The sequence below is a fragment of the Stegostoma tigrinum genome, chromosome 21 (genome assembly GCF_030684315.1).
Source record: "Stegostoma tigrinum isolate sSteTig4 chromosome 21, sSteTig4.hap1, whole genome shotgun sequence".
NCBI lineage: Eukaryota > Metazoa > Chordata > Chondrichthyes > Orectolobiformes > Stegostomatidae > Stegostoma > Stegostoma tigrinum.
The window spans coordinates 48,022,882-48,045,563 of NC_081374.1; the positions used below are offsets into that span (position 1 = coordinate 48,022,882).

The 22,682-nt window shown below is 43.2% G+C and overlaps 1 protein-coding gene across 3 annotated transcripts in view; it reads left to right on the forward strand.

Annotated features, from left to right (window-relative positions):
* The first annotated feature begins 1,629 nt into the window (after window positions 1–1,629).
* The window catches only part of LOC125463014 (lysine-specific demethylase 5B-like), a 212,995-nt gene continuing 191,942 nt past the window's right edge, over window positions 1,630–22,682 (forward strand). For 2 of the 3 annotated variants that reach the window (XM_048553627.2, XM_048553631.2), the window contains exons 1-5: window positions 1,630–2,241; window positions 2,875–2,952; window positions 3,473–3,595; window positions 9,196–9,366; window positions 19,543–19,677. In XM_048553627.2, coding sequence (XP_048409584.1) covers window positions 2,095–2,241; window positions 2,875–2,952; window positions 3,473–3,595; window positions 9,196–9,366; window positions 19,543–19,677 — 654 coding nt within the window. In that variant the 5' untranslated portion in view covers window positions 1,630–2,094. The remainder of the gene's footprint in view (window positions 2,242–2,874; window positions 2,953–3,472; window positions 3,596–9,195; window positions 9,367–19,542; window positions 19,678–22,682) is intronic. The other variant, XM_048553628.2, reaches the window with a different exon arrangement.

Sequence of the window (22,682 nt, forward strand, 5' to 3'; positions counted from 1 at the left end):
AATGTCTTCTCATCTCTATCTCAAATGTGAGACCCCATTTTCTGAGATTATGCTCCGTGGTCCTAGACCCTTCACCAAGGTGAAAGAACTTTTCCATATCTACCGGGTCAAGTTCCCTAAGAATTTTATATGTTGGAGTACAGGCCCAAGCTGCTCAATATCACCCTGTAAGAAAATCACTTCATACCCAGTAAGCTAGCTTTCTGTGGTCTTTCTTTATTTAAATAATATTCACTCCTCTACTCTTCCTGCAAAAGGGCATGACCTGACATTTCACCACATTATATTCTATTTACTAAGTTTTTACCCACTCACTTAAGCTGTCTATATTCTTCTACAGACTCACTGTGCCATCTTTACAACTTGCCTTACCACCTATTTGTGTCATCTGCAAAACTGGTGATAGTACATTCACCTTCCTCAATTAAATCTTTAACATATATTATAAATAACTGTGGATCTAACATTGATCCCTGTCACACAACACTAGGTACAAGTTGCCGGTCTGAAAATGCATCCTTATCCTGACTCTTTGTTATCGATTAGTTAGCCTACTCTCAATCAATGCCAAAACACTTCTTCCAAAACCAAGAGATCTTATGTTATTAAGTACCCTAAGGTGTGGTATCTTACCAAATACCTTCAAAAGTTCCTAATAAATCACATCTGCTGTTTCCCCTTTATCTTTCCTGTTCGTTACCTCCTCAAAGAATTCTAGCAAATTTGTCAGGCATGATTTCTCCTTCATTAAGCAATGCTGACTCTGCATGCTCATTGTAAATGCACCCTTTATAATACTGTAATATTTACCCAACAACAGACCCATCTTTGTTTTCTTCCCTTTTTTGAAAGAACTGGCAATTTTTCCATCCTCTGGACTTTGCAACCATCTCAGGATTCCTGAAAGATTACTACCCCTTAATCCACTATCTCTGTTGCTCCTTCCTCTAGTACCCTAGGGTACATCCTATAAGGCCCAAGGCACTGAAATCAAAAATTGGAGAAAGCAGAAAAAAGGTCTCTGGTCCAGCGACCCTTCTTCAGAGGGGATCTACCAGCTTTTAAGACCCGTTAGTTTCCCTACCAGTAGTTTCCTCTAGTGTTATTGCATTTTTTTTCCCAGTCATTTTTTCCTCACTGAATATTTAGTAACTTTAGAATTCTAAGAGTGTCTTCTACGCTGAAGACTTATGCAAAGCATTCATTTAACTCCTCTGTGATTATGTGGTTCCCCATCATGATTTCTCCAGCCTTGTTCTTCTATGTTCACTTTGAATCTCCTCTTCCTTGAGAGGTGTGGGGGAGGGAAGAGTTGCAAGGGTGGAGATGATGGGGAGAGGTGTGGTGTTGGGGAAGTCAGAGATGGAGGGGGGGGTTGGAAACGAGGTGTGGGATGTGAGAGGCATGGGGTATGGGAGGACTGGGGTGCTGTAGGGGTGGGGGTGGGCCAAGGCTGCTGACACTCGCGCTCCTCGCTGGGTCCCTGCTTGTATCCTCCCTTTACTGCCCAGCCAGGGCCCCTGGTCGTCAGTAGCCAATCACCGCCGAGGAGAATGGCTTTTAAACAAAGAGTGCCGGAATCAGCCGTCGCCTCACGATTGAGGTGTTGTATCAATGCGCTCGATATAAACAGACGGTCACTGGGTTGCTCCGGTTCGATTTCAGACCCTCAGTGTGTTGTGGTGTCGATGCTGGGCGGGCAGAGCTCGTTTCGCAGCGGTTGTGCGCTGTGCGTTGGGGCGCACCGGCGGTGTGTTCGCGCGAACTGGTTGCTGCGCGGAAGGAGCTAGCCGAGTGTGAGGCGGTGTTGCGCCGTTTCAGAGCGAGACGGAGCAACGGAAAAAAAAGGGCTGGTGATCGGCTCGAGGCCTGGCGGGGGGGGGGGCCGCGACACCGAATACCGCGTGAGGGCCGGGGCGCCGCGACACCGAGCTCGGTACGGGGCCGAGGCGCCGCGACGGTGAGTGCAGCGCGAGGCCGGGGCGCCGCGACACTGAGTACAGCGCGAGGCCGGGGCGCCGCGACACGGAACCGCCAGTAACCGTCGCCCGAGGCCGGGCCGCTATCGCACTGAGTTCCCCGGCAGGCAACACCATGAACCCGGCGGTGGAGTTCATCCCCCCGCCCGAGTGCCCGGTCTTCGAACCCACTCCGGAGGAGTTCGCCGACCCCTTCAGTTTCATCAGCAAGATCCGGCCCATCGCCGAGAAAACTGGCATCTGCAAAGTCCGTCCGCCACAGGTGAGGCTCCTCTCGCAGGACGGGCTCTCTCCCCGGGATGCACGCAGGGAGGGAGTTGGCGGAGTCCCGGCCATCAGCACCTGTACAAACTTCCGAGGTGGCAGTAAAGTTTTCAATATGGCGGATCCAGCAGGGACTTCCTTTGTGTGCGAAGAGGGAGGGGAAAAGGAAGGTGTGGAGGTGGTGTAGGTAGGCGGCGAGGTAGGTAGGAGGGGGGTTGGGAGGGAAGGGGAGAGGTGGGACAGTACGGTGGGGGAGAGAAAGAGGGATGGGGGGGTGGGAAGTAAAGAGGGGTGGAATAGCAGCAGAAGGGGGGGGGAAGAGAAAGAGGGATAGGAAGGAAAGGGGAGAGGTGGGATAACAACGGGGGTGGGGAAGGAGCGGTGGGAGAGCAGCAGAATGGTAGCTGGGAGGAGGGAGAGGTTTGGAGGATGAGGTTGCTGGCAGAGGGGATTGAAAGGTGGGAGCTTTGAAGGGAGAGGTGGGATTTGAAGAGGCTGGGGGTAGGTTAGTTGAAGTGGGGTGGGGGCAGAGGAGCAGGCAGGACATGGTATGGGTGAAAGGGTGGGGAAAAGGTAGGTAGGCAGAAGGTAAAATTGAGGTCGAAGATCAGAGCCTCCTCTTTTGTTGCAGAACTGGCAGCCGCCCTTCGCTTGTGATGTTGATAAACTGCACTTCACTCCACGAATTCAGAGACTGAATGAACTTGAGGTATGTTGTCATTTTAGTCTGTGAATTAGGGTATTATACCTATTTGCACTGATTGCATTGTGTGACAGGTTTTTCTGCAAAATTTGTTCTGCATTGAGATTTTTGTATATCATTTTTCAAATTGTTCCCTGATCCCTACTCCTGTACCTGAATTCTGGCCCCAGCCCAATATTTCTGTAAACGTGCAAGTTTCCTAGTCACATATACTCTTGCAGTAATTTGGATTGTGCTGTATGCAAGTTGTCTGTTCTACAATGTAAGGCAGTTGTTCACAAGGCTTTGAAGCATTTTATGCCATCCTTAAAAAAAAAATGGGTGCTGTATAAATCTTCACTTTTGTGTATGCATATTCTCTTTGCCTTATATACCTTGTATACAAATGGTATACATCTTTGTTACAAATGTAACAAAGTGTATATATTGTGTTGTATGATTGGAAGTCTATGCATTGCCCAATAGGAATTTTAAAAACAATGTGCAATCTGTATAGCAAAAGAATTACTTTCTGATCTGTTCACAGGCTCAGACCAGAGTAAAACTCAATTTTCTTGACCAGATAGCAAAATTCTGGGAGCTACAGGGCTCAACATTAAAAATTCCACATGTGGAAAGGAAGATCTTGGATTTGTTTTTACTCAACAAGGTAAGATTTATATTATGTCTCTGGCATTGAGTTGAAGTACATGTCTCAAGAATGTACACCTGCCTCTATCTCTGACATCATGTCTTCACTCTGCCCAGCAAACTCCATTAGATCTGTGTCTTATTTGTCCACTTGTATGCTATCCGTCATGTTCTTGCCTATTCAGCCTATCTAAATTTTTTTTTTGCATCATAGCATCAATCATACTTGCAACACTTTTTTTGCAATTAACATTGTCATCCGCAAACTGGGCAATATAACATGATCCTCATTCAACTCATTGTAGGTTCTAAACAGCTGTATACAAATGCTGCTGCTAAAGTAGAATATTATGGTTACTGTTCTCTCTAAAGGTTCTTTCACATTAAGATTATTATCGTGGTCTTGTCCTTGTTTATTGCACAATACTAATTATAAAACAGTTGGTTTCTTTGGTTCCTCAACATGCTGCTCTTGGAAAACCATCTCCTGCACATTCAAGGAATTTGTTCTGCAAAGACATTAACTTTTCTCCCCTCACCCCAATTGGCATTAATCTAATGACTATTTTTACCATTTTCAGTGTTTGTTTCTGGCTTTTCTTTCAGCCCATGGCTGTAAAATCTTACTTTGTCGATTGATTAATACGTCAAGAGGAATTTGAAAGTTCTATACATAGCAATACAACTTGACTGTAGTGAATAGAAAAGTAAGTGATGCAGATCTGTAGTGAGAAGGCTGTGATGACATTGATGGTCAGGGTAAAGATTTGAATTGCTGCAATCTCCACTACCAGAAGGAGTACCACGGGAAGACACCCTCTTTTCAGGAACAAAAGCAGAAATTAGTGGAAAAGCTCAGCAAAAAGCCCGACAGCATCTGTGAAGAGAGAAAATCAGTGAACATTTTGGGTCTGGTGACCCTTCCTCAGTACTGATGGTAGCTAGGGACCTGTCTATTTGTATACAGAAGATTGGGTGGGGGGTGGTGGGTTAGGGAGTAAACGATAGGATAAAGACTGGAGTGAAGGGAGAGAGAAGAGCAGTTGATAGACAAGGTAGTTGATAAAGATCTGGCTAGGAGGGTGAATGGCTACTCATGGGGATGGTTAGTGACTAGCAATAGGTAACCTGCCATTACACACTGATCAAAAAGGCCTTGTGTGTAGGCTCGGGGGTTAGGACCAGGGAGATTTGAGGTCCTAAAATTTTTGAACTTGATATTGAATCCAAAAGGTTGCAGGCTCCCCCCAGTGGAAAATGAGATGTTTGTCCAGTTTGCACTGAGGTTTGCTGCAGTGCTCCAGCAAACCTGAGTCAGATGTTGGCCAGGGAACAGGCTAGTGTTAGTGGTTGCCCCCTCCTATAACCAAAAGAAAAGTCAGAGGATCACAAGCAAGGGAAAATGAGTGACCTTGTTCTGCAGCAGGTGACTACAAGGGAGGTACGTGATTGGTGAGTAGGTAAGGTGTCTCTGCCTTCAGCTCCTGGAAGCTTGAGTTTCAGAGCTGGAGGAGGGGACAGTGTGGAGCATTTGTGAGGCAGAGTATCACAGATAGTATGTGTAGAGAGATGACCATGCCACTGGCTCAGATTTTGCAGGCCGGAAGGAAACTGGTGACTACCAGCCAGATGGGCAGGTAGTGCAGGAATCTCCTGTGACCATTCCCCTGCAAAACGGGTATACTGTTTTGGATACTGCTGAAGGGAATGACCTCTCCAGCATTGGCAGCCAAACTTGTTGGCCCACTCTTGTTCTGCTGCAGAGGGGAGGGGTTAACAAGTCAATAGTCATAGGGGACTCAATTGTAAGGGGAATAAATAGGCATTTCTGTGGTGGCAAATGAGACTCCAGGCTGGTACGTTGCCTCCCTGGTGCTAGGGCCAAGGATGTTTCCAAGCAGGCACAGAACCTTCTGGAGGGGAAGGGTGAATAGACAGTGGTTGTGGTACACATCAGTACAAATGACAGGCTGTTTTTAAAAAAAAGTCCTAAAAGCAGAATGCAGGGAGCTTGGAAGAAAATTTAAGAAATCTGGTAATCTCAGGAATACTACCTGTGCCTTGTGATAGTCAGTAGAAACAACAGAATATATGTTGGACAAACACGTGGCTGAACAGATGGTCTTGAGGGGGGTGGGGGGGTTTGGATTCCTGGGAAGGTAGGACCAGTTCTGGGGGAGGTGTGACCTGTACAAATTGAATGGGTTACACCTGGGTGCCAACCAGGACTCCTAGGATAGTGTTCGCTAGAGCGGTTGGGGAGGGTTTAAACTAATATACTAAGGGGATGGGATCCCATATAAGGAGTCACAGGAAGGCAGCAAGGAATGAAATAAAAGGTTGCAAAGTGATAGGCAGAAAAACCAAAGACAAAATCCAAATGGATTTCTTGAGAAAAGAGCTCAACAAACAGCATTTAAAAAGGCAGGCTTGAAGGGTTTCTGCCTTAATGTATGGAGCATCTGCAATAAAGTGGATGAGCTAATTGTGCAGATAGATGTAAATGGATATGATATAATTGGGATTACAAAGACATGGCTGCAGGGTGACCAGGCCTGGGAACTGAATGCTTCAGGGTATTCCGTATTTAGGAAGGGTAGGCAAAAAGGAAAAGGTGGTGGAGCAACATTGCTGGTTAAAGAGCAAATTAACGCAGTAGTGAGAAAGGAAACTAGCTCTGACAATGTGGAGTCTGTATGGATAGAGTTGAGAAATACCAAAGCGACAAAAACATGAGTGGGTGTCATGTCTAGACACCCAAACTGCAGTTTGGATGTTGAGAATGGCATAAAACAGGAAATTAGAGATGCATGTGATAAGGGAATATTGGCGTTCATGGATGACTTTAATCTGCCCATAGATTGGGCAAATCAAATTAGCAACAATGCTGTAGAGAAGGAATTGCTGGACTGAATATGGGGTGGTTTTCTTGACCAACATGTGGAGGAACCAACTAGAGAATGAGAGGGAATCACTGTCGCTCTAGTTGTGAGATCCTTTTGGGGATGAGCGACCATAACATGATGAAATTCTGTCAAGGTAGAGAGTGAGTTGTTAATTTGGAGACTAGGGTGCTGAATCTTAATAAATGAAGCTATGACTGTGTGAGTTGGTGGAGTTGGCCTTGCTAGATTGGGGAGAGTTACTTAAAGGGATGATAGTGGATAGGCAACGGCAAACATTCGAGGAATACATGGGGGAACCACAACTTTTTATTCCAGTCTGTTGCAAAAACAAAATGGGTAAGAGGGCCAATCTGCAGCTTATAAAGGAAATAAAAGGGTATCCGATCCAAGGAAGAAGCATACGGATTAGCAAAGAAAGTAATAAATCTAAAGATTGGGAGCAGTTCAGAATTCAGCAAAGAGGGTTGAAGGAATTGATTTAAGAAGGGGAAAATAAGACTGAAAGTAAGCTTGAAGGGAAAATGAAGATTGGTGCTAAGAGCTTCTGTAGATACGTGAAGAGCAAGAGATTGGTAAAGACAAATGTAGTTCCCCTACAGACAGAAACAGTGGAGAATGTGTAATGAGTGACAAAGAAATAGCTGAGCAACTGAATTCATGCTTTGGAGAATGAAGTGTTTAGTGAGAAGGAATAATTGAAGGAGTTCAATATTAGTAGAGAAATGGTGCTGTGAAAGTTGATGGGTTTGAAGGCAGATAAATCCTCCGGGCCTAATAATCTACATCCCAGATTACTGTCATTCCCCTACAGACAAACAGGGGGAATGCATAATAGGGGACAAAGAAATGGTTGAGGAACTGAATTCCTGCTTTGGTCCTGCCTTTTTGTAAAGAGGGCACAAATCAGATAGCTGAATTATTGGAGGATGCAGGATTTCGTGAGAGGGAAGAACTGAGGGAGATCAGTAGTAGAGAAACGGTGCTGGGAAAACTGTTGGGATTGAAGGCCAATAAATCCCTGGGGCCTGATAACTACTCTGGGATGTAGATTAAGGAAGTGGCTGTAGAAATAGTGGATGCAATTCTGGTCATCCTCCAGGACCCTGTAGACTGAAACAGTCCTTGCAGATTAGAGTGGCTGCTGTCACTCCAATATTCAAAAAGGGAGGTAGAGGGAAAACAGGGAATTATAGACCAGTGAGCCTAGTATTGGTAGTAGGGAAAACTCTCAAATTCATTATCGAAGATTTTATAGCAGAGCATTTAGAAAGCAGTGGCAGGATCAGACAGTCAGCATGGATTTATGAAGGGAAATCATGCTTGACAAATCTGCTGGAGTTCAATGAACATGTAACTGGTAGAGTTGATGAGGGGAAGCCAGTCAATGTATATTTGGACTTTCAGAAGGTGTTTGATAAAGTCCTGCATAAGAGATTAATGTGCATAATTAAAGCGTATGGGATTAGGGGATGTGTATTGAGATAAATAGGAAACTAGGTTGGCAGAGAGGAAACACTCTGAATTAATGGGTCCTTTTGAAATTGGCAGACATTAACTAGTGGGATGTCACAGGTGCTGGGGTCCCAGCTGTTTGCAATATATATTAGTGATTTGGATGAGTGAATAAAGTGTAATCTCTCCATGTTTGCATGAGATACCAAGTTGGATGGAAGTGTGAACTGTGACAAGGATGCAGAGATCCGTAAGCATGATCTGGACAGGTTGGGCGAGTGGGCAAATCAATGGCAGATGCAGTATAATTTGGATAAATGTAAGGTTATCTGCTTTGGAAGCAAAAACAAGGAAGCTGAGTACTATCTGGCTTTAAATTTGGAAAGGGGTGTGTATGGTCGAACCTGGATGTCCTTGTGCACCAGTCTCCGAAGGCAAGTGTACAGGTGCAGCAGGCAAAGAAGGCAAATGGTATGTTGGCCTTCAGAGGTTGAGTACTGTAGCAGGGATGTGTTGCAGTTGTACAGGGCCTTGGTAAAACCACATCTGGAATATTGTGTGCAATTTTGGTATCCATTTCTGAGGAAGGATGCTCTTGCTTTCGAGGGAAACTTTCATGGACTCCCAAGCTGATTCCGGGGATGGTGCAACTGACGTATGAGGAGAGATTTGACTTGGTGAGGATTGATTTTGCTGGAGTTCAGATGAATGGGGGGGGACATCTCTCAGACTTGAAATTTTCACAGGACTATATAGAGTAGATGCAGGGAGGATGTTTCTGATAGTGTGTGCATGCCCAGGACCAGGTGTCACAGCCTGAGAATTTGGCCTAAACCTTTTAGGATGGAGGTGAGGAGACATGTCTTCACTCAGTGGTGAGCCTGTGAAATTCATTACAGCAGGCAGTGGTTGATGGCAAAACATTGAATCTATTCAAGAGGCGGCTAGATATAGCACTTGGGGCAAATGTGTTCAAAAGTTATTGGAGAAAGCAGGATTAGGCTATTGAGTTGGGCAATCAGCCATGATCATGATGAATAACAGAACAGGCTCAAAGTCCTGAATGGCATCTTTCTGCTCTTCTTCATTTCTGAAAGATGGGAGGAAGAGTTCCAAGTTTTGATTAACCTAGTTGAAATATTATAGCTTTCAAATTCCAGGATACTTTGTGCCAATGAATATGTTTATAATGACCAGTGATTTTTTTTGGCTATTCATGCTGCATGGACTGTATACCACTTAATGCTTTTTTGTTAAACAGCTTGTTGCAGAAGAAGGTGGCTTTGAAATAGTTTGTAAAGAACGGCGATGGTCTAAGATTGCGCACAAAATGGCATATCCACCTGGAAAAGCATTGGGCTCACTTCTTCGATCTCACTATGAGCGTATTCTGTATCCATATAATCTCTTTCAGTCTGGAGCCAGTCTTCTGGTAAGTGTCAGACATCACACTGGTCAATAGTTCTGATGAAGAGTTACTGGATTCAAAGTTAATGCTGCTTTCTCCCCACAGATGTTGTCAGACTTGCTGAATTTTTGTTTTCTAGCAATTTCTGTTTCTATTTCAGATCTTCAGTCTCATTTCTGTGTTTTATATCTGGTGAGTGTAGTGTATTTAGTAGATTCATGCCAATACTTAGGTTCAAGCTGTCTAAAGTATTCTGCTCAAGGTGAGGAAGTACTGCAGTTTACTGAACCATGCCCATTTCTCATGATGGAATACTGTGTTCACTTCTAAGCCTTGTGTGCCATGGTGGCCACTCCTTGCACAGAAGTGAACTAACAGAGCCATCAGCTTAATGCTGGGGTTCATGAAGCTGAAGTTATAGAGATAGTTGTAATGTGTTTTGTATTTTTTTCTTTCTAGGCCTAGGAAAGAGGTTCTCTGGAATGATTACAAGCAATTCAGGGCGAAATGATAAAGTGGAAACATACAAGTGGTGATCCCTTGATTTCTACTTAAGCAGTGTGTATCGGGTAAATAAGATTAGAGTGAAAGTATGGTTCAAAGATTGTCCTGGGAGAAATTCCTCCATAACTCGGGCACAGGCATTAGTACAGGGGAATGGCAGTCATTCAGTTGAGACGGACTTTGTTTGAACCAGTTGGGACCAGTGACCTGCTGAATCGCAACTGGTGTATTAGGCAGGGCTGTACTCCAAATTCTTCATTGTAGAAGGGAAGTTTACAATATCAAACAGAAATGAGATCAAGGCTGCAGAGAGTGACCCTCAAAGTTTATTTTCTTGTCTATTCGAATAACAGCAATGTGCTGGCTTACTACTGATCATTGTTACTTATTTTTTCCTTTAATTTGCTGCTCTCCTTCAGTGCCCTGGTTAACCTTGGTTGACTCCTCCCAGTGAGGAAGAAGAATCCTAGAAAGGGGATGTACCTTGAGCTGTGGCTCATCTGTGAATGTATGCAGCATTTCTAACCAGATAAATGAGTGAAGGCACATGTGGATATATTAAAACAAAAGCACAAGATTCTACAAGTACATAACAAAAATGTAGCTAAGATAACTAACGCCCTCGGAGAATGAAGTTGGGAAACTGTAATGGGGGAATGATTTAAAACAATGTTTGTTTGCTTTTGCATCTATCTTCATGATGGTGGAGACTATTTAAACACCCCAAAGATAACAGATGAGATACTGATGGGAAGAATAATCTTGCAACAGTCTGTCATGAGCAGCATATCAATGAACAAACTATTGGGACTGAAGGGTGGACCTGATGACCTGCATTCAAGGGTTTTTAAGGAAGTGGTTGCAGAGATATTGAGATTTTGCTTGACATGTTCTAGAACTCAGTCTAAACAGCTAATAAATCAGTCTTCAAGAAGGGAGAGAAAGCAGGAATCCAGGCTAGTTAACATAACACCTGTCATTTGGTGGGGGGGGGGTGAAATCATTTGTGGTTGTTAATACGGAAGGAATAGTGCATTTGGTACTGCCACTTTTCTTTGCCTTGCACCAGTTGGCCATCACTCAGGTTAGCTGTTTTGAATTGAGGCCACCTCTGCCACTGAATGTGAGGTTTCTACTATAGAGTCTACAAAGTAAAACCTAGTGTTTATATTTAAGTAGTGTTTAAAGTCACCAATCCTGGAAAGGAAGACATGACAAGTTCCCCAAAGGAATCCCAGGCCTCCAGATGGTGGGCTGAAACCACCTCAACTGAAGTCCCCGATGGCCTCCACCAATGTAGCAGCTGATTATCAGGTCCCTGTGCTCATGCAGCCACCTTGATGCTGCTTCGAGTCCTGCTGTGGGCTCATCAGACACCTTGCTGCCATCCCTCAGGCCCTGCTCCGGGCTCACCAGCGGCCACTGTGCTCTGGACCCTAACAGAAGCCTTCATGCAGCCTTCTGAAGATAGTGAGAAGATGCTGTGTTGCTATGGGAACGTGGTATTGAAGTGTTAGGCACTTGGAAGATCATGGTCACTTCTACAGATGAATCTAGGTGTTTGCAAAGCAGTCTCTCAGTCTGCTTTTCATCTCCCCATTGCAGAGGAGACAGTTTGATTTTGTTTGTTAACAGAAAATGTCTGTACTTAAGAAATAACTTTCTTAATTTATTTTAAAAATTCCAACCACAGGCAAGCAAAACTGAATTAGCAATGGACAACTCTGAAAACTCAACATGCAGACACTAATACAGACAGACACACGCAATGGGTGTTGGTGGAGGGGAAGATGTTCTGTAGAACCAGTCTAATGTACTTGATGAATTATCTGTCCCTTTTGTTTGCTGCATAAGTCCCTCTGGTCTTAGAAATAAAAAGCTCAAAGATCTTTCAGTTTTTTTTACTGCAAAGGACAGTTGGCACTCTTTTTTTAAGTCACTGGTTATGGGCAATAGTTTGTAGAAAATTGAGGGTGACAACAGCTAGCTGTCTTCCATGTTTGATTATTTCACGAGAGAGAGACTGTTTCTCTGTTGCCCTGTATTGTTCATACACTTCCTGTCCAACTGCACAGGAGCAAGTGAGTTATACTGATTAACTTCTGGCCTGCATAACTGGTCCTGATTGCACAAACCAGTCAGCAGTCTGATCCAAGTGAAGCTGCCTCAACACTGATCCATGTTGTGATCAGAGATAATGGGAACTGCTGATGCTGGAGAATCCAAGATAATAAAGCGTGGGACTGGATGAACACAGCATGCCCAGCAGCGTCTGAGGACACAAGCTGACGTTTCAGGCCTGGACCCTTCATCAGAAACTTTTCTGATGAAGGGTCCAGGCCCGAAACATCAGCTTTTGTGCTCCTAAGATGCTGCTGGGCATGCTGTGTTCATCCAGTCCCACGCTTTATCGTTGATTTTTCATGTTGTCATGGCATTTTAATTCTGCATTTGGTCTGCCTGTCTGTTCTCTTCTTCACCACGACCCCACACTGTCCACCCGCTGTGTCCATCTCCTTATTGCCAGTGTGTTGGTTGCGAGATCTTCACCTACTGGGACCCTCTATTATGGAATTCCTGTCTTAAACCTTTCTTTTTCATGTCTTCCTCCTTCCTTTTTTTATGGTACTTAGTAATTGCCAAATTGATTAGCTTGTTGGACATCTAAGCGGATATTTCCTCCCTCTTTGTCTCTTCAGGTATTTGGTGATAATGCTATGAATGCTTTGATAAAAGTTGTTGCATATTTTCTCATTTCTTTTGAGTTTAGCCATTCATTTTGCCTCCTATGTTCTGTACCATGAACGTGCATGTATTCAACCATGGGCCATTGTGTAATGCCATCTCTAATTTAATATGCCACCTGTTTGTTTTCTGGAATTTCCACTACTGTGCATGCTGGTACAATAAAACCAACCACAGACCAACAAAACTTTATTTTCACTAATCATGCAAATATTTCATCAATTGTTTTAGTGAAATTTTAACTGCCTGTGATATTAAACGTTATGGGTCTGGCTTCGCATTCATTTCTTGTGCAAACAGAGGTTCCTTAGAAAATGGCTGGTCTCCCTGGGAATGTTTCACTTCAAAAAAACTTATTTTGAACACTTTTTTCTTCCCTAATGATCATTTAAGCTGACTTCATTTGCTGCATGCTTTCTGATGAGCTTTGCTTTGCCAATGGTTAATGAAAATTATAGAATATTTCTTTGCTTTTTTGGCCTGAATTGTAGTATCTTCAGTGGAGATTCTTGCTGTATACAGATGAAGTGGAACCATTTTAATAATCAGTACACGTTTCTTTAAGAGTCAGGTTTTTACTGCATGGAAAGATGTCTTTTGTTCATTCTGTGCTGGTCATTTCACTTCCAGCTTTTCTAATTCCATTTTCTAACACTGGTACAAAGTTAGCAGACATTTCATGTGTTTGTCCAGATAGCTTTTAAATGTCTTGGGCTTTTTTCGTCAGTGATTTTCAGATACCCACAGCCTCTAGGGGGCATCCTTTCCTTAATTAAACCACTTACTGGTGGAGGAGGCTGCACAAATATCTCCATCCTCACTGATGGAAGAGCCTAGAAAATCAGTGCTAAAAGTGTGGCTGAAGCATTTGCAGCAGTCCTCAGCCAGAAGTGCCCAGTGGTTTGCAGCATTACAGCTACCAGTCTTAAGTCAATTCAGTTCACTCCACCTGACATGAAGGAAGGGCTGGACACACTGGATATTGCAGAGGCAACAGGCCCTGACAACAATCCGGAAATAGTACTGAAGACTCGTGCTCCAGAACTTGCTGCTCCTCTGGCCAAGCTGTTCTAGTACAGTTACAGCACTGGCATCCACACAGTAATGTGGAAAATTGCTCAATATGTCCTGTACACAAAGCAGGACAAATCCAACCCAGCAAATTGCTGCCCTGTCAGTCTGCTCTCAATCATCAGTAAAGTGAAGGAAGTGCTATCAAACAGCACTTCCCCAACCATAACCTGCTGAGTTTGGGTTCTGCCAGGGACCAATCAGCTCCTGACTTGTTGCAACAATAGTTCAAACGTGGACAGAAGAGCTGAATTCCAAAGGTGAGGTGAGAGTGACAGCACTTGACATCAAGGCTGTATTCAAATGTTGGCATCAAGGAGCCCTAGCAAAACTGGAATCGGTGGGCGTCTGGGGACAAACTGTCCCATGGGTCAAGTCATTGACACGTAGGAAGTTGATTATGGTTGGTGGGGGGGGGGGCAATCATTTCAGCTCCAGGACACCTCTGCAGGAGTTCCTCAGGGTAGTGCCCTTGGCCCAACCATCTTCAGCTGCATCATCAATGACCTCCTCTCTGTCATCCAGTCAGAAGTGGATGTTTGCTGGTTGTGCAATGTTCAGCGCCATTCATAACTCCTCAGATACCGAAGCAGTCCATGTTTGCATGCAGCAAGATCTGGGCAGTATCCAGGCTTGGGCTGACAAGTGGCAAGTAACATTTGTGCCACTCTTGCCAGACTATGACCATCACCAATTAGAGACAATCTAAGCACTGCCCCTTGACGTTCAATGGTGTTCCAATCGTAGGTGATTCAATCAATATCAACATTGACCAGAAACTCAACTCAACTCATCTGGTTACAAGAGCAGGTCAGAAGCTAGGAATACTGTAGCAATGACTTGCCTCCTGACTCTCAGCCTGTCCACCATCTACAAGGCACGAGTCAGATGTGTGATGGAATACTCCCCGCTTGTCTGGATGACTGCAGCCCCAACAACACTCGAAGCTTGACATCATCCAGGACAAAGCAGCCTGCTTGATTTGGCACTACATCCATAAGTATCTACTCCCTCCAACATCAAAGTTCAGCTCAGTAGCAGTAATGTGTATAATTTACAAGATGCAGTTTGGAAATTCACCAAAGATCCTCAACAACACCTTCTAAACTCAACCTTTTTCATCAAGAAGGACAAAGGCAGCAGATACAGGAGCATCAAGTTCCCCTCCAACGTGCACTTCATCCTGACTTGGAAATATCGCCATTCTTTCACTGTCAGAGATAATGGGAACTGCAGATGCTGGAGAATTCCAGGATAATACAATGTGAGGCTGGATGAACACAGCAGGCCAAGCAGCATCTCAGGAGCACAAAAGCTGACGTTTCGGGCCTAGACCCTTCATCAGAGAGGATGAATCTCTCTGATGAAGGGTCTAGGCCCGAAACGTCAGCTTTTGTGCTGCTTGGCCTGCTGTGTTCATCCAGCCTCACATTTTATTATCTATTATTCTTTCACTGTCGCTGGGTCAAAATTTGAGTTCCTTCCCCTAATGGCATTGGGTGTTAACCCACACCATGTTCAAAAAGGCATCTCACCATCACTTTCTGAAGGACCACTAGAGGTGGGCAATAAATGTTGGCCAGCCTGTGATGCCCACATGCCAGAAAAATGAGGCGGGGAGGGAAAAAAAATCCCCTCTAAATCTCTAGTTTGTTACCTTTTTTAAACTGTGCCCACTGGTTACTAACCCTTTTAAAGGAGAAGATTTCTTCCTATCTCTCGCCTGTCTATGGCCCTCAAAACTGTCCACCACATTTTGGGTCCACCACATTTGGGTCCCTCTTTGGCCATCTCTGCTGTAAGGAAAGCAACTGCAGGCCAGGTGACATCTGGGGGAAATCTCCCCTGTACCCTTCCTGGTGCAGTCACATTCTTCCTGTAGTGTGGTGCACACAGTACTTTAACTGTGGCCCAACTAATATGTACAGCTCTATTGAAACCACTTTGCATGTATTCAGTGCCTTCAATAAAGGCAAGTGACTCGTGTCTTAACCTCTTTATCTATCTGTCCTGCAGACTTCAGGATCTATGGACCTGCATTCCAATGTCCCTTTTGATCTTTTATACCACCAACAGTCCTAACATTTAATATGTACTCCCTTGTTAGTTTTCCCCAGAATGCATTACTTCATCCTTTTTCAGGATTAAATCCATCCACCACTGTTCAGCTCATCTGACCAACCTGTCTGTATCATCCAAGGATTTTCTCCTTGTTACCTTGTTCACCAGCTTTTTTTTTTGACCTGCAAACTTAATGATCAAACCTCATACTTTGATGTCCACATCATATAAATGTACCTAACAAACAGCAAGGAACTCAGCACCAAATCCTGTGTTATGCCACTGAACGTGGGCTTCTAGCCTCACACATACCCTATACAATTGACTCCTTTCTTGCTACTAAGCCATTGTCGGATCCAGTTTACCTGGATCTCATGGACTGTTAACTTCTCAACCAATCTGCCATATGAGGCTTTGTGAAAGGCCTGATTGAAGTCCACATCAACCCTATCAACCGCACTGCCCTCCTCTACAACTAGTCCCCTCCTCAAACTTCAGTGAATTTTTTAGACATGATCTCCCCCTCAGAAAGCCATGCAAACTACCCTGGATTTAATCCTTTTCTCTCCATGTGGGGATTAACTCTGGCAGTCTTTCTGTGGCTAGAGAGTATTTGAAAATAATTGTCAGAGCTCCTGCAATCTCCTTGGCCTTCCACACTGCCCTAGGCAAACATCTCATCTAGACCTGGGGAATTTTCCACCTTCAAGCCTGATTTAAAACTATTAATACTGCCTGTCTAAAGTGAATTTGTTCAACTATATCCCAGCTCCCCTCTCTGGCTTCTACACCTATATTGTCTTTCTCTATTGTGAATACAGATGCAAAGTATAAGATATAAAATTGTCTTGACTGTAGGAGACAGTGTGGTTGTAAGGAGCTATTATTCAGCCTGAAGGCCTGTGACAAACAATGTGCGATGTACACAGTTTTATATAAATGTCAAACAACATTTTGGATGAGAATATAGAAGGCATGGCTAGTAAGTATGCCAATGAAACCAAATTTGGTGGTATAATGGGCAGTGAAGAAGATTACTGAAGAGCACAACAGGACCTTGATCAACTGGGCCAGTGGACTGAGGACTGGCAGATGGTGTTTCATTTCAGATAAACAGGAGTTGCATGTTGCTAAGACAAGGCAGAGCAGGATTCAGTTAATGGTAGATTGCTGGAAGAAATGCTGTCAGACATGCTGTCAGGGGTGCAGGTGCATCATTCTTTGGAAATGGTGTCACAGGGTGGTAAAGAAGGCACTTAGAACACTTTCCTTCATCAGTCAAAGCATTGAGTTCAGGAGTTGGGATGTCAAGATATGGCTGCACGAGACATTGGTAAGGCTATGTTTGGAGTTCTGTGTACAATTCTGATTTGCCTTGCTATAGGAACGATGTTATCGAGTGGGAAAGATGTGAAGCTGATTTTATAAGGATGTAACTCAGAATTGAGTGTTTTGAGTTGTAAAGAGAAACTGGATAGACTGGAGCTTTCTTTTCCCTCTGGTGTGTGGGATGCTGAAGAGTGACCTTCTAGGTTTTTAAAATGGTGAGAGACATAGATAAGGTGAATAGCCAAGGTCCTTTTCCCAAGGTATGGGAATCCAAAATTAGATGGCATAGATTTAAAGTGAGAGGGGAAAGATTTAAAAGGTATGTAAAACATTTTCAGTGGTCCATATATGGAACAAACTGCCAGATGTAGAGTGAGTACAGTTACAGCATTCAAAAGACATTTGGATAGGGAAGACTTAGAGGGATATGGACCAAATGCAGGAAAATAGGACTCGTTCAGTTTAGGAAACCTGATCGGGATAGATGAATTGGGTCAAAAGGTCTCTTTCTATGCTGTATGACTCATCAGTTCTCATTTTAAAATCTCAACTATGGCTTCCAGCTCCAAACACAATAACGCTTTGGCCCCTATGGGCCCACTCTTTCCCCTTGTTCTTTTGGCCCTGATATGCTGATACACTGGCTCTGGATTGTGCTTTTAATGCCAGTGTACTATTCCTCCCTAATGTTGTAATTGTCTCCTTTTGAGAAGTCTTGTCACCACCTTTTTTTTTAAAAGAAATCTCCTATCTTACCTAAAAATTCAACTCTGGAATATTAACTGCCAGTCCAGTTGCTTAATTAACCATGCCTCTGTTTATAGTGGTAGTGTCATGTCCCTACGTATTAATCTGTACTATCAAGTCATTTGCTGTACACGCACATTGCCTTGCATTATAATGAATTGTATCTAGCCTTGCCATGTTCCCTTTGTGCCTTTTTGTCTATATTTGCACTGCCTTCTAGACTGACTTGGTGGTTTTCTTTACTTGTATGTGCATTACATTCACCCTGTATTCTTCACATGCCTGCCAAATTAGTTTAAAACACTGTAAACCTCCCCAAAAGCCCTCTCTCCTGCTCCAGCTCACAAGCCGTGAGTTCCTTTCTTTTCTATCTGCCTATTCCTATGCCTGTTAAGTGTGTGGTATTGGGAGTAATCCAAACATTACAACCTTGTTGGAACCTTCTTTCAATAGTTACTAGCTCCCTAAATTCTTGTTGCTGGACCATACCCCTCCCCTGTGGGGAGGGAGGGGTAGGAAGGTGGGAGGGAAAACTGACAAGTCAAGGAGGCTGGGATGAAACTAGTAGGTGAGTATAGATAGGAAGTGGAAGTGGGAGTGGGTTAGTGAGCTGGGAGGAGCAGAGGCTTGGAGATCACTTTTTGGAGCACCTCTGCTCGGTTTGCAACAAACGGCAACACATCCCAGTAGTGAACCATTTCAACTTCCCGTCCCATTCCCTGGACGACATTGTTGTGACACTGGAGGAGGCCAAGGATGGACAATGCCACCCGAAAACTGGAGGAACAGCACCACCTATTCTGCCTTGGAATCCTTCAACCTAATGGTCTCAATGTGGACTTCACAAGCTTCAAAATCTCCCCACCCCCAACCTCCTCCCAAGACTAGGCTCCTCCTCCTTGACCTGTCCATCTTCCTCCCACCTACCTGTCCCTCCCTCCCTCACTGACCTAACCCCCATCCCAACTCCTTACCTACACTTATCTTTACTGGCTTCATCCCTGCCTCCCTGACATATCTGCTCCACTGTCCACTTTCTATCACTGCCTCCACCTCTCTATTTATTTCAGAGCCCCCTTCCTTAATGTGCTAATTAATAATAGTTAGTATAGTATGCACCAAATAGAATTCTCGTAGCTGAAATCAGATAAAATGTCAACCGGCATAATCATCAAGCTTCTGTATGTAGCTTGTGCTAATTGTTTGAGGGAGTTTTATTTGTAGTACTTGCATGATCTAAGTTAACTCCAGTTTACCATAAAGCCAAAGAGGCAAGTGTTATGATTTGTATGCTTTTTCTTTGTAATACCTTATTCATGTTTAACCATTTTCACCTTTACACGTTTCGCTTATTTTTTCTTCCTTAAATGGTTAACAATGGTAGTGGAATGGTTATGTTATTATTAACAACCAAAAAACTAGACAAATGATATAGAAAACCACAAATGGTTAAAATAATCTGGAGACTGTTGCCAATAGTCATAATCCAGATGAGCTGTTGGATTGTCATAGTTACTCAACTGGTTTTTAAGCATAAGACAGCAATGAAAGTTGGTTTCAAATGATCTATATATGACACCGACACTCTGACTTGCCTAGTGTACGCATGGTTGATCAAACAATTTTAAAAACAGCAACTAGGAATACTTGATGGATTTTGTATTTTTAAAAATTTGTTAAAATTTTTTCCTTAAATTTTTATTAGTTTTAAATTTGTACTAAGGTTAACATCATTGTTTTCAGTGTGTCCAGAAACCAAGTCTGATCAATGATGAGAAAGACCAAGAGTACAAGCCACATGATATTGTTCAGCGACAATCTCTGCACTCTTCAGAAATGAGCATGCCAGCCCGACGAGCGAAACGCATGAGATCAGAGGTGGGTGCAGCTTTGCCAGTTATCAATTTGCATGTAATTGTAATTGGCACTTCAGCTGCTATAAATGCAATTTTGGATAGCAAGAGATTTAAAGTAAAGCCACCTGAATTTCTTCAATATTGTTTAACAAAAATGCTGTTCAAGTAATAAATGTCTTATTGTAAATTAATTTATGATATCCTTAAAGATATCAATCATAAATGTGCATTATGACAATGTGAACTAAAAATGCCAACTGTCATTTTAAAATGGTTCATATGTTCAATTGGAATGGAGTTCTCCAATTTGCATGACAAATTGGAGTCAAAAACCTTATTTATGTAAAAGCTCACAACCTCAGCAGAACCCGAACATTTAAATTAGTGGTAGCAAACGCTCATACAACAACTTCTCAACAAACAGTGGGATAAATTACTAGATAATTGAGGTAGAATGTCAACTTTTTTCCAAATCCTGGTGTAGATCATTTATGCCCTCTAGTGTAAATCAGTACTAGACTGGACCCCTATATTTTACTGCATAAAATTTTCAGCAATGATATTTAATGCTACAGTCTTCAGAACTAGAGAACAATGTTACCAAAAAATTAACATTGAATTGGTAAGGTCCTGCCAGGTCTGACTGTTCTGTACCTGACAGGGCTCTGATAATTTAAATCCTCCCCTTGTATGGGCAAATACAGTTTGTTTTTTAAAAAAAACGATTACAACTGTCAAGGGGTTGATGCTTGAGCAAATGACCATATTGCTGAAGATTGTTATTTCAGATATTTATTCCATCTCAACTTCCTCCTTTTTTCCCTTGTAACTTTCTATATTTTTGTCAAATTTTAGTCAGTTTTTAAATGTTTACGTGCCACAGTAAATGCTTGTAATATGGTCAAGTGGAAAAGTTCTTACAAGCCTGTTGTACAAATAATTGCTGAGGAGTCATCATTAGATACTTGCTACTCAAAGCAATCATGTTATCTTAGGGATTGAGGGTGAAAGACAATGGGAAGTTTGTCTTGAAAATGCCTCTGACTTCCTCAGACGATCAAATCCAGAAGGGGTCACGGTCACTGAGCATGTATGATCTGTTAATCCACTCTTTCTTTATACAAATGGAAAATTCTTCCAGCCAAAAATTGATTTAGTTCCTTCTTGAAGGCTTGCTTGCACGAAGCCAGAATGCATTGCAACGGCTATCTATTTCATAAAAGAACAACCTGAGCAGTTTATAAGTATGACTGTGTGCCTTTCTCTTCAACCTTTTTTAAACTGAAATGACATCAGTAGTCGAGCAGTCTTTATTTGTTCATTTATAGGATGTGGGTGTCACTGGTGGGCCAGCATTTCTTGCCCATCCCTAGTTGCCCTTGAAGGTGGTAGCGAGCTGCCTTTTTGAGCTGCTGCAGTCCACCTGCTGTGTATGAGGGAGGGGATTCCAGGTTTTTGACCCAGCAACAGTGAAAGAGCACAGTATATTTGGATGGTGAGTGACTTAGAGGAACTTGGAGGTGATGATGTTCCCATGTATTTGCTGCCCTTGTCCTTCCAGATGGAAGTGGTCATGGGTTTGGAGGATGCTGTCTGAGGATCTTTGGTGAACTTCTGCAGTGCATCTTGTAGATAGTACACACTGCTGCTACTGTGTGTTGGTGGTGGAGGGAGTGAATGCATTTAAACATAATGCCAAACAAGTGGGCTGTTTTGTCCTGGATGGTGTCAAGCTTCTTGAGTCCAGGCCATTTTGATTTTTAGCTTGCGTCTTTCTGCATGTGTCCAAGTCTGCTCTAGATAAAGTACATACAGGTACTTATGTGTATACGGAGAAATTACGAGTCCCCTGAACTAGAAATCATGCTGGTAGAGAAGCAAAACAAAAGTGAATGTTAGAAATCTAAAATAAAAACAAGTTTCAATGCCTAGACAGAGCTGGTAGATCTGGTAATGTCCTTTCATCAGATGTATTTCCTCTAATTTTCTTCTGAACCTTTCCCCAGTGTTGTCAATGTGTGGACCAAACTCAACCTAATAAACAAATTTGCTGTAACAACCCTCCAGTAAACCTTCAACTGATTTAACCTTTTGTTTGTTCAGTGGACTTTTAGACGACTTAATATTTGCAGGCTAGTTACAAGCACCCTGCTCAATGGTAGGATAAAGGATGTCTCCATAGAGCTTGAGAGAAAGTTGGAGTAGGAAGAGAGGGATTGAATTGTCGATGGCCATATTGGTACCAGTAACCTTGATAGGACTAGGAATGAGGTTCTGCTGTTTAAGTTCTGTCAGTTAAGAGCTAAATTAGAAAGTAGATCCTTCAGTGTAATAATCTCTGGGTTTCTACCTGAGTTACGAGCAAGCTGACAGTAAATGATGTCAAATAATAAAATGTTGGCTCAGATTTGGTGTGACTGAAATGGTTTTTCATTTTGTGGAGCACTGGCACCAGTAGTAGTGAACAAAGTTGACTAGCAGGTCAGGCTTTGCTTGAACTGTGCTGGGACCAATTTCTCGGTGAATTGAATAACGGGCTGTAACGAGGCCTTTTTAGGATGTAGTGTGGTGAAGGAGGAAAGTTTTGGAGAGAGAAAATGTAAACTTAGAAGGCAAGATGATATAAGATAACAAAGTGTGAAGCTGCAAGAATGCAGCAGGCCAAGCAGCACCTCAGCACAAAAGCTGGCGTTTCGGGCCTAGACACTTCATCAGAGAGGCAAAATGGTATGACAGCTTTGCAAGAAAATTACTTAGCTAATGATGTATAGCATAGGTCAAAAGGGGCAGTGTGTGAGACTTGCGTTTTTTTTTAAAGAGGAAAAAGAAATTCGGGTCAAATGAGTGGGGATATTCCCAGAAGGTTGTCAGGGCCCATAGTCTTTGCAGTATCCAGTGTCTCCAACCATTTCTTTTCTTTCTTTTTCCATTTGTTCATGGGATTAGGGTGTGAATGGCTAGGGAGCATTTATTGCCTGTCCTGAATTGCCCAGAAAGCAGTTCAGTCAGCCACATTACATGGGACTC